The sequence below is a fragment of the Lacerta agilis genome, chromosome 18, assembly GCF_009819535.1.
Source record: "Lacerta agilis isolate rLacAgi1 chromosome 18, rLacAgi1.pri, whole genome shotgun sequence".
Taxonomy (NCBI): Eukaryota; Metazoa; Chordata; class Lepidosauria; order Squamata; family Lacertidae; genus Lacerta; species Lacerta agilis.
In genome coordinates this window covers 7,995,886-8,007,964 of record NC_046329.1, presented here as the reverse complement: position 1 = coordinate 8,007,964, position 12,079 = coordinate 7,995,886, and the positions used below count along the sequence as shown (strand labels likewise).

The 12,079-nt window shown below is 49.8% G+C and overlaps 1 protein-coding gene across 1 annotated transcript in view; it reads left to right on the top strand.

Moving 5' to 3' along the window:
• The window catches only part of POLRMT (RNA polymerase mitochondrial), a 40,289-nt gene that overhangs the window by 5,310 nt on the left and 22,900 nt on the right, over nt 1-12,079 (top strand). The window contains exons 4-10 of the mRNA XM_033136742.1: nt 1,499-1,629; nt 2,427-2,613; nt 3,606-3,755; nt 5,729-5,890; nt 7,949-8,119; nt 9,301-9,540; nt 11,190-11,972. Coding sequence (XP_032992633.1) covers nt 1,499-1,629; nt 2,427-2,613; nt 3,606-3,755; nt 5,729-5,890; nt 7,949-8,119; nt 9,301-9,540; nt 11,190-11,972 — 1,824 coding nt within the window. The remainder of the gene's footprint in view (nt 1-1,498; nt 1,630-2,426; nt 2,614-3,605; nt 3,756-5,728; nt 5,891-7,948; nt 8,120-9,300; nt 9,541-11,189; nt 11,973-12,079) is intronic.

Genomic DNA, 12,079 nt, shown 5'->3' with positions numbered 1-12,079 from the left:
CCCCCCCCCCCCGAAAAATATAGTCCGGCCCCCCACAAGGTCTGAGGGACAGTGGACCGGCCCACGGTTGAAAAAGGTTGCTGACCCCTGGCTTAGCCCTACGCAAATGATCTCAGACGAGTCACAGGCTCACACTTCTTTTGCACAGAGTTGCTTGGAAGAATTCACTTCGAGGTGAAGAAGGGCTTTGTAGTTGTGCAGCAAAGCATCTGCCTTGAATGCAGATAATTAGAAAATTGGAGTCCTTGGAGAAAACAGGAAATAAAGTAGAAAGGTTTGCAAGGACTCAGGCCGGGACGGCAATAAACAATGGTTTTCTCTGATTTTTGTCGTTGAAAGTATAAAAGAAATTCCACTTACGATTGTTAACTCCAGGACAAGGCCCTGTTTCGTATATTCTTCATCAGCTACCGTTTCTTAGTTTTATGAGCCCATAAAACTAGAATAAACGAAACAGGGCCTTGTCCTGGAGTTAACAATCGTAACTGGAATTTGTTTTATACTTTCAACAACAAAAATAGAGGAAACCATTGTTTGTTTGTTTTTTTATTGCAAAACTTTATTGATTAAAACACAATACATCCATTACATTCTCACATTAACATACAATATCATTTTTATCATACATTTCCCATTTTTCCATCCCATCCTCACACCCACCACCAAACACCCCTCTGACTTCCCTCCGTCACTCTTTCGACTTCCATTATAAACTGTTTGTTCACTATTTGTACAATCTTAATTTCTATATATTTCTATAATCATCTTTAATTCTTTATATTAATTTATTATTTAACAATTCCTTCATACCTCTTACTCCAAGCATATTAGCACTTCTTTCTTTGAGCAATGTTTCTCCATATACTCCTCATAACATTTGCATTGTTCCTTCAAATTTTGATTTGTTTGGTTTCTTATTGCTGCTGTCAATTTTGCCATTAACAAATACTCGTTTAACTTGCCTATCCACTCATCCTTTGTTGGGACCTGTTGTGTTTTCCATTTAGCTGCTATCACCATTCTGGAGGCCGTGCTAGCATACAAAAATACACTTTTCTTTCCACTAGGTATTTGCTCATCTAATAAACCTAGCAAATATGCCTCTGGTTTCTTTACTATTGATTTTTTCATCACTTTTGTCATTTCTGTATGTACCATTAACCAAAAAATTTTTATGTCCTCGCATAGCCACCACATATGCAATAGCGTTCCCACTTCTTTCTTGCATCTCCAACAAAGGTTGGACTTCAATTTGTACATGCTCGCAAGTTTCACAGGAGTTAAGTACCACCTATAATGCATCTTTAAATTTTTTTCCTTAATGTTATATGAAGCCGTGAATTTAATATCCTTTCCCCAAAATTTATCCCATTGCTCCATTGTTTATTGCTGTCCTGGCCTGAGTCCTTGCAACCTTTTATACTTTATTTCTTGAATGCAGATAAGTGACAAGTCCCGGTCCTGGTTTGAGTCACCTGTCCTTTCTTTCTCCCCATAGGGCCTCCTGACACAGGTTGGCAGACTCTTCCACCTCCTCGAGGAAGCTGGCTTGAGGCCCAACCCGGACTCTTACGCCGCTGCGCTCGCTTGCATGGGGCAGTGTGGGGCGTCTCGCAACATCATCTCCAGGTGTTACTCTTGTCGTTGGTCCCTTCTTTACTCGGCGACAGTGGTTAGAGCGTTGGGCTGCGGCCTGGGTTCGAATCCCCACTCTGCCATGACAGCTCACTGGGCGACCTTGGGCCAGTCGACACTCTCAGCCTAACCCACCTACCGGATTAAATGAGGACTAGGACTCGGGAGACCAGGGTTTGACTCCCCCGCTACGGCCATGAAGCTTTCAGGGATGGGGAGGGGGGCACTGGGGGGCCGGTCACCACCTCTCCACCTAATCTACCTGACAGGTTGACTGAGGAGGGCCACGCACACCACCTTGAGCTCCTTGGGAGAAAACATGATATACAGATATCTTGCTATATACATAGAAATGCAGGGTGTCGTCACGCTGCACATGCCAATGGGATTAGCAAGCTTCTCTGTCCTCCCTGCTGCTGTAAGGAGGGGGCGGGTTAGTGCTTGTGCCAGGAGATACGTGGGGAACATGAATAATAACATTAAGTTCTCCATTTCCCATAACCCCCCCCCCCCCAGTCTTCAAACCCCAATACCACAAGTTTTCTTTACTGCGCAAAAAGTCCAGAAGGGTTTTCCAGTCATTCATAAACTGCCAGCGGTGATTTTTCTTTCGATTATAACTTTGCCGTCTCGTTCAAAGCCATTTAATTTCGATAGCCGTTGTTTGATAGTCAGTAATGACAAGTCTCCGGAAGGGGGAAATGGGAGGGGGCCGCTGTCTTCGGACACTGCTGACCCAAGCCTCTTCCCCTGCCGTTCCTTCCTCTTCCTCTTCCCCCTGACCCCCACAGATGCCTTCAGCAGCTCAAGGAAGACGGCTTTCAAGTGAAGGACCTCTTCCGGGACTCTGGGTTCGAGGAAGACTGGAGGAAGATGGTGCTGAAAGCCGTACGGAGGGTTGTGGAAGACTTCCGGCCCCCGCCTCCTCGCCCTGCCGAAATCTGCACTGTTCCCCTACTCCGGGACTTCTACGCGAAGGTAATAATAATAATAATAATAATAATTTATTTATACCCCGCCCATCTGGCCGGGCCTCCCCAGCCACTCTGGGCGGCCTTCCAACAGGATATTAAAAACACGATAAAACATCAAACATTAAAAGCTTCCCTAAACAGGGCTGCCTTCAGATGTCTTCTAAAAGTCAGGTAGTTGTTTATTTCCTTGACATCTGATTGGGGGCGGGGCGTTCCACAGGGTGGGAGCCACCACCGAGAAGGCCCTCTGCCTGGTTCCCTGTAACCTCACTTCTCACAGGGAGGGAACCGCCAGAAGGCCCTCGGAGGTGGACCTCAGTGTCCAGGCCGAATGATGGGGATGGAGATCCTCCATCAGGTCTACTGGGACGTTTAGGGCTTTCAAGGTCAGCACCAACACTTTGAATTGTGCTTAGAAACATACTTGGAGCCAATGGAGGTCTTTCAGGACTGGAGTTATATGGTCTCGGTGGCCGCTCCTAGTCCCCAGTCTAGCTGCCGCATTCTGGATTAGTCGTAGTTTCCGGGTCACCTTCAAAGGCAGCCCCACGTAGAGCGCATTGCAGTAGTCCAAGCGGGAGATAACCAGAGCATGCACCACTCTGGTGAGACAGTCCACGGGCAGGTAGGGTCTCATCCTGCGTACCAGGTGGAGCTGCCCTGGACACAGAATTGACCTGCGCTTCCATGGACAGCTGTGAGTCCAAAATGACCCCCAGGCTGCACACCTGGTCCTTCAGGGGCACAGTTACCCTATTCAGGACCAGGGAGACCCCCCACACCTGCCTGCCCCCTGTCCCCCCAAAACAGTGGATCCTCCAGCCCCAAGAACAGTCTAACTGTGGTTAGTAAACGCTGGGGATAAGGAAGACAGGAGAGTACTCTGCTGCCTCAATGCCCCTTGCCTGCTGAGCAGCGCCCGTCTGTGCCAAACGCCTCTGGGCACCCCATGGCCCCCTGCCCACACACCCCACTCGCTTCTCTATCTTGCCCCAGGGGAAGCCCGTCTCCTACCCCAAGCTCGATTTCACGGCGCAAGAATTGCGGGACCAGTTCCGGAAACAGCTGGCGATGGAGGCATCAGACACGGTCACCATCGACTCCGTGGAGGCGGCCAAGCCCTTGACGGAGGAAGCCGGCAGAGCGGTAAAAGGACGAGGGAGAGGAAAGAATTTGAACCGTTAAAACGGAAAGGGGTCAAACAGTGTTGAAATTTTGGGAGGTTGGATAGTTACCATGGAATCAGGGTGGATTTGATTTAAATTGTGCTATGATGTTATTGTTTTGGTTAAATGGAGTGTTTAAATTGTTATCAAGGAAAATGATAATCTTTCTCCTTCCGATAAAGTACAGCAGAAAAGTTCTCCAAATCTAAACGGTTACGTATTTTTTGCTCCATAAGACGCACTTTTTTCCTCCTAAAAAGTAAGGGGAAATACCTGTGCGTCTTATGGAGCGAATGGTGGTCCCTGGAGCTGAATTGCCCAGGGGCCAAAAGCAGATTGTGCTTTTTATTTTACAAAGAGAAAAGGGAGTGTTGAAAGGACCCGCTCAGCAGCTGATCAGCAAGAGATCGGGAGAGAGATAAGAGTCTCCGGCTCCCTTTCAGCCCCGCCCTCCTTTGTTGAATGTGCTGCAGAGGGAGGTTGTTTGTTTCCCCAGGACATGTGACTGGCTGATTAGATTATCTGTCTGGAAACAGTAGAAATGGCTCCCTTTCCTCAAGATTTTTCAGAAATGTGAGTTAAACCCCATAAAAATGGGGCTTTTCCTCTTTGCTTTTCCCCCTTTGCAAAAAAAGCTGCAAAACCTTTAGCTGATCCTCAAAAAAGGCCTTTTGCCTTTGCAAAAACAGCAGCAAAACCTTTAGCTGATCCTCCAAAAAAAAAACCCAAACCCCAGGGCTTTTCCCTTTGCAAAAAAAGCTGCAAAACTTTTAGCTGATTCTCAAAAAAGGCCTTTTGCCTTTGCAAAAACAGCAGCAAAACCTTTAGCTGATCCTCCAAAAAAAAAAAAAAAAAAACCCAAACCCCAGGGCTTTTCCCTTTGCAAAAAAGCTGCAAAACTTTTAGCTGATCCTCAAAAACAAAACAAAAAACAAAACAAAACAGGGCTTTTAGAGGAGGAAAAGCAGAAAAATATTTTTTTCTTGTTTCCTCCTCTAAAAATGAGGTGCGCCCTATGGTCCGGAGCGTCCTATGGAGCGAAAAATACGGTAACTTATTAAACCTCACAGTGATTTCACAATTATCTGTCTGTGTATTTCTTATAGGATAACCAAATCGGTAATTTTTTTGGATACAGCTGTAAAAACTACTCTGAAGAGTTGTTATTCCCAAAACAAAACCTTCATCTGGTTGTAAATATTAAGATGATACCAGCAAGAATGAGTCTTTCTGTAAAAAACCACACGATTTAAACCAAGTTTTACCGACTAGTGATTTAAATCGTGATTTTAACAACAACAACAATAATAATTTATTATTTATACCCCGCCCATCTGGCTGGGTTTCCCCAGCCACTCTGGGCAGCTTCCAACAGAATGTTAAAATACAATAATCTATTAAACATTAAAAGCTTCCCTAAACAGGGCTGCCTTCAGATGTCTTCTAAAAGTCTGATAGTTGTTTTTCTCTTTGACATCTGGTGGGAGGGCGTTCCACAGGGAGGGCGCCACCGCTGATGATGAGGCCCTCTGCCTGGTTCCCTGTAACGTGGCTTCTCGCAGGGAGGGAACCGCCAGAATGCCCTCGGAGCTGGACCTCAGTGTCCGGGCAGAACGATGGGGGTGGAGACCGAGGCCGTTTAAATCAAATCCACCCTCCCATGATGCCAGCTACCAGCGGAGATTAGCCGGGGAGGGGGAAACCATGAGATCTAGCACCTTGTTGTGCCAAAGCCTATTCCTTCCTGCTCCCCGTCTTTAAAAATTTGCCTCGGGCAGGGGCTGATGGGAGTTGTAGTTTGCGGCTGACTTGCTGCTACGGTGCCCCAAAGCGGCAGGCCGCCTATGCTCCTCTCTCTGCAGCCCTGGGAATATGCTGCGGCCGCTTAATGCCCCATTGTTACGATGATGATGATGATGATGTAGCTTTCTTTGCGGTTTTACTCATGCGCAGCGGAGCCTGCTGTCCGCCCTCCGCAGCCGCTGGCACGCATGTCTCCTCCAGAGCCTGCAGGAGTCAAAGCTGCACCTGGCGCAACGGAAATCGGGGCAGCTAAACCTCTACCCCTTCCTCTGCGTGCTGAAAGACGAAGAATACGTGGACATCCTCATGCGGGTAAGAGGGTGTCGTCCCCCCCTATAATTTTTATTCAATTTACTGCCTTACGTGTTGGAATGTTCTTTTAAACAACCTTAAAATCCCAACGACTTCCCTTTTTCTCTTTCCACGGTTCATTTTGCACAACAAATCCCTGTGTATCTTACATAAACTACTAAACCATTCGGTATTCCATTGTTTTATCCGCCAAAACTTAATTTACATTTAATTTACTCCTGGACCCTTTGCTGTCGCTCGAGGCTCAGGTGGCCTCAGGTGGCCGTCATCTTCGGCTGGTGGCCCAGCTACGCCCCTATCTGGACAGGGATGGCCTAACTGCTGTTGTCCCTGCTCTGGTAACCTCAAGGTTAGACTACTGCAATGCGTTCTACGTAGGGCTGCCTCTGGAGACGGTTCGGAAACTTCAGCCGGTGCAGAATTCAGCGGCCAGGTTGCTCACCGGAGGCTGTGGAGATGCTGGACCAGTCTCTTGCCTCAGCAATGGGCTGGATGAGAACTAACAGACTGAAGCTCAATCCAGATTAGACTGAGGCTCTGTTAGTGGGGGGTTCCTTAGACCAGATGGCTGGCTCTTGGTGGGGTCACACTTCCCCTGAAGGAGCAGGTTCGCAACTGGGGGGGGGGGGTCCTCCTGTATCCTTTGCTGTTGCTCGAGACTCAGGTGGCCTCAGTGGCACAAAGCGCCTTCCGTTATCTTCGGCTGGTGGCCCAGCTATGCCCCTATCTGGACAGGGATGGCCTAACTACTGTTGTCTATGCTCTGGCAACCTCAAGGTTAGACTACTGCAATGCGTTCTACGTAGGGCTGCCCCTGGAGACGGTTCGGAAACTTCAGCCAGTGCAGAATTCAGCGGCCAGGTTGCTCACCGAGCGGCAAGACGGTTTGAGCATATTACACCGATCCTGGTCCGACTCACTCCACTGGCTTCCAATAAGTTTCCAGGCCCAATTCGAAGTGCTGGTTCTGACCTATAAAGCTTTAAGCGGCTCAGGACCGCAATACCTCTTTCCATCTGATCCTACCCGGACCCCAATATCATCATCTGAGCCCTCCTTCGTGTGCCTCCTCCTCTAGAGGTCCGGAGGTTGGCAACACGAGAACGGGGCCTTCTCTGCAGTGGCTCCCCGTCTGTGCAACGCTCTCCCTAGGGAGGTTTGCCTGGCGCCTTCATTATACATCCCTTTTTAACCAGGCCTTTGGTTGATCTGATTAAAAACCTCTTCCCTTTTAAAATGTGTTTTTTTGTGGGGGTGGGATGGGTGTTGGGTCGTCATTTTAATTTTTATTATGCACTAGCTGGCCCGGCCACGCGTTGTTGTGGGGTTTTTTGCTTTTTAAAATTCTGACCCAGAGAGTATTTTGGAAGCTCCTGTTTTCGTTCTTCCCTGTCCCTTTAGAGCAAGGGTCAGCAACCTTTTTCAGCCGTGGGCCGGTCCACTGTCCCTCAGACCATGTGAATGAACGAATTCCTATGCCCCACAAATAACCCAGAGATGCATTTTACATAAAAGGACACATTGGTCGGTGGTGTTGATCACTTGGAACCGTGTGTGTGTTGAACATGCGAAGCTGCGGCGGCCATTTTAGGTGAGGGCACTTGGGAAAATTTTAAAATGCCTGTGAGTGTGCAGCGGCCATTTTAAGTGAGGGCACTGCATTATTTGTCGGCGCAGGTCTGATGACGTCAACAGGCAATCCGCCTTTCTATTGGATGCTGTTGGAGTCTTCATTCCTTTTGCTGGTGAGGTATAATTGGCGCGCCACTCCCCCCCCCTTTATCCTTTATTTTACGTATGTGTGTTTTTTTTTTAAGAAATATTATGCCATATCCTTCCTTGATGGTCAAGTTACGCTTTATCCTAATTTCATGCTGTTTGGTGCAGCGGTTATGGAGACCATAGGTTTCTGGCGTACACGCAATGGGAACATTTATATATATATGGATTTTGTGGTTTTATATCTTAGATTTCATTCTGTGAAACGCCCTGAGACCCCCAGGTATAGGGTGGTATGTACATCCAATAAATAAAATAATAACCTCCTTTCTCCCTCAGAGCGTCAACAACCTGTCGCCGCAAGGGGAGTCTCTTCTGGTGCTGGCGAGGGAGCTGGGCTCCAAAGTCTACAGCAAGTTCATGCTGCAGAAGAAATCCGGGAGCCGCTTGGTGGAGAAGATCCAGAGGCTGTACGACAAATACGTGCAGCTGCTCGCGAAGGACACTCAGGTAAGCGACCGTCGCCTTCACGCCGCTGTTCTTGCTCAGCCAAGTCTCCCGAATTCCTTCCTTCCTTTCCGTGACATTTCTATCCTGCCTTCCCTCCCGAGACGCATGGTTCTCCTTTTTGCCCTCGCGACAACCCTGGAAGGTAGTTTCGGCTGAGAGTGAGCGTCTGGCCAAAGGTCACCTGGCGAAAGATTCGTGGCTGAGTGGGGATTCGAACCCGAGTCTCTCCCAGTCATAATCCAGCCCTCTTAATATATCCAGCCCTGTAACATTGGCTCTCAGTGTTCATTTTACAGTACATCTTGCAGTTTTGTTTTGTAGTGTTACGGGTTACGTTTAATGGAATGTTTTCATCTGCTGGAATAATTAATAATAATAATATTAAAAGTAGTAGTAGCAGTAGTAGTAGTAGTAGTAATTTATTATTTATACCCCGACCATCTGGCTGGGCTTCTCCAGCCATTCTGGACGGCTCCCAACAGAATATTAAAAACACAATAAAACATCACACATTAAAAACTTCCCTAAACAGGGCTGCCTTCAGATGTCTTCTAAAAGTCAGTTGTCTATTTCCTTGACATCTGAAGGGAGGGTGCCACCACCGAGAAGGCTCTCCGCCTTCAGATGTCTTCTATAAGTCAGGTAGTTGTTTATTTCCTTGACATCTGAAGGGAGGGCGCCACCACCGAGAAGGCCCTCCGCCTTCAGATGTCTTCTAAAAGTCAGATAGTGGTTTATTTCCTTGACATCTGAAGGGAGGGCGCCACCACCGAGAAGGCCCTCCACCTCGGAGCTGGACCTCAGTGTCCGGGCTGAACAATGAGGGTGGAGACGCTCCTTCAGTTATACTGGGCCATTTAGGGCTTTAAAGGTCAGCACCAACACTTTGAATGGTGCCCAGAAACGTCCTGGGAGCCAATGTAGGGCTTTCAGGACCGGTGTTATATGGTCTCGGCGGCCACTCCCAGTCACCAGTCTGGCTGCCGCATTATGGATTATTTGTAGTTTCTGGGTCACCTTCAAAGGCAGCCCCACGCAGAGCGCACTGCAGTAGTCCAAGCGAGAGATAACCAGAGCATGCACCACTGATAAACATCGGCCGCACCCATGCAATAGCAAACAAGCAAAAAGAACCTGGGACAGCAGTTGCCTCTAACCTCGGGCCCTTCCTTTCCCTGCAGCCGGACGGCTACCTGCCTCGCGAGTACTGGGAGAAGCTGGCGGCCGAGGACGGCTGCAGCCCCTCGCTGGTGTGCAAGGAGCACACCTGGCCACACGCGCTTCTCGTGCAGCTGGGCCTGCACCTGGTGGAGCTGCTGGTGCAGGTGCTCAAGATGGAGAGCAACCTCTTGAACCCGGGACTGGAGCAGAAGCTCATCCCCGTCCTCTACCACGTCTACTCGTTCCGCAGCGGCCGCCAGGTAGGGGGGAACAGGGCAAGGACCCTCCGGTTGCAAATTAGCAGCGGCCAGGAGGAAACCTTTGCTTGCAACAGACTGGAAACTGGGGGGTGGGAATATCTTCAGGCTATCTTGGATGTGTGTGTGTGGGGGGGACTATCTCCGTTGCTGCCCCCAAGCTCCGGCAGGGGTTTGCCATGCCGGTGCCAATGCTTTGAATATTCGATAAAATATCAAAGCTGTTCTGTTTGCTGTTTAAAATACAGCGGTACCTTGGTCCTCAAACGTAATCCGTTCCGGAATTCCGTTCCAAAACCAAAGCGTTCCAAAACCAAGGCGCGCTTTCCCATAGAAAGCAACGTAAAACGGATGAATCCGTTCCTGACTTTTGAAAACGACCCCTAAAACAGCAATTGGACATGGATTTTACGATCTAACGAGACCGTTGATCCATAAAACGGAAGCAATAACCAATGCACAGTACTTGAAAAATAAATAAGACAATGTCGTACATGATAAGAATTAAAATTTAAACAATTCTTAGCTGCACTGATGATAGTCCTTGTTTGGATCCCGGGTTTTTTTTATCCATTTCCGCAGCCACACAATTAATCAATCAGTAGCTGGATTTGGTTCGACATAGTCACAAAAAACAGATGAACCGAAAAAGCCTCAAAAAGAAAAACGCAAAATAAATAGCAAAAACAAAAGCGCCAAACTTAATAGGTTCCGGAAGTCCGTTTGACTTCCGAAATGTTCGGAAACTGAGGCGCGGCTTCTGATTGGTGCAGGCGCCCCGGAAACAATAGCTGCATCGGATGTTTGGCTTCTGAAAAATGTTTGAAAACCAGAACATTTACTTCTAGGTTTTCGGCGTTTGAGAACCAAGGAGTTTGAGTACCAAGGCATTTCTGTATTTGATAAAATATCAAAGCTCTTCTGTTTGATGTTTAAAATACTGTTTTTTTCAAATTTTGGGCTACAAAGAACAGGGGTCGTCTTATACATGGGGGAGGAACGCGGGTGGCGCTGTAAGTTAAACCACAGAGCCTAGGGCTTGCCGATCAGAAGGCCGGCGGTTCAAATCCCCGCAATGACGGGGTGAGCTCCCGTTGCTGGGTCCCTGCTCCTGCCAACCTAGCAGTTCGAAAGCACGTCAAAGTACAAGTAGATAAATAGGTACCGCTCCAGCGGGAAGGTAAACGGCGCTTCCGTGCGCTGCTCTGGTTCGCCGGAAGCGGCTTAGTCATGCTGGCCACATGACCCGGAAGCTGTACGCCTGCTCCCTCGGCCAGTAAAGCGAGATGAGCGCCGCAACCCCAGAGTCGTCCGCGACTGGACTTAACGGTCAGGGGTCCCTTTACCAGTGTGGTGTAGTGGTTAGGAGCGGTAGACTCGTAATCTGGGGAACCGGGTTCGCGTCTCCGCTCCTCCACATGCAGCTGCTGGGTGACCTTGGGCTAGTCCCACTTCTCTGAAGTCTCTCAGCCCCACTCACCCCACAGAGTGTTTGTTGTGGGGAAGGAAGGGAAAAGGAGAATGTGAGCCGCTTTGAGACTCCTTCGGGTAGTGATAAAGAGGGATATCAAATCCAAACTCTCCTTCTTCTTCTTCTTATACACGGGGGAAATAATGTCAGCGCTATGTTCTCCCCCCTCCTTCTCCTGCAGGTGGGTTTCATCAGGCCTCACCCCCTGTTCACCCGCCTTCTCATGGAGGCCGCCGAGACCACGCTGACGTTCGACTCCTTCGTCATCCCCATGCTCTGCCCACCTATCCCCTGGGTGTCCACGCAGTTCGGCACCTACGTCTTCGCCCCGACCAAGCTCATGCGCTACGTGGAAGGGGCGACGCAGCACCAGCTCCTCCTCGACCGCTCCCCGCGCAGCAGCCTCTACCCCGTCATGGATGCCCTGAACCAGCTGGGCAACTGCCCCTGGAAAGTCAACCGAGCCGTCTTGGACGTGGTCATCTCCGTCTTCAACGACAAGGGCAACGAGAAGCTGGACGTCCCTCCGCCGCCCTCGGAGGCCCCCCAGCCCGCCACGCACTTCCCCGGCGGGGCCGCCCCGAGCAAGGTCGCCCTCCGGCGGGAGGCGGCGCGGTGCCGCAAGAAGGCCACGGAAATGCACAGCCTCCGCATGGACGCTCTCTACAAGCTCTCCATCGCCAAGCACATGAGCGGCCGGGTCTTCTGGTTCCCGCACAACATGGACTTCCGAGGGAGGACCTACCCTTGCCCTCCCCACTTCAACCACCTCGGCAGCGACCTCACGAGAGCCATCCTGCTGTTCGCCGAGGGGAGGCCTCTGGGCCCGCATGGCCTTGACTGGCTAAAGGTCCACCTTGTGAACCTCACGGGGCTGAAGAAGAAGGAGAGCCTGCGGGGCAGGCTGGCCTACGCCAACGAAATCATGGAGGACGTCTTGGATTCGGCGGACCGCCCCCTGACGGTGGGTCAGCGGGAGTGGGGGGGGGCGGGCGAGTGCTGGGTCCATTGCGGGCGGGAATTGGTCTGAGAGACCTTGGGGGAAGACCCATCTTAACCCGGAGACCAATA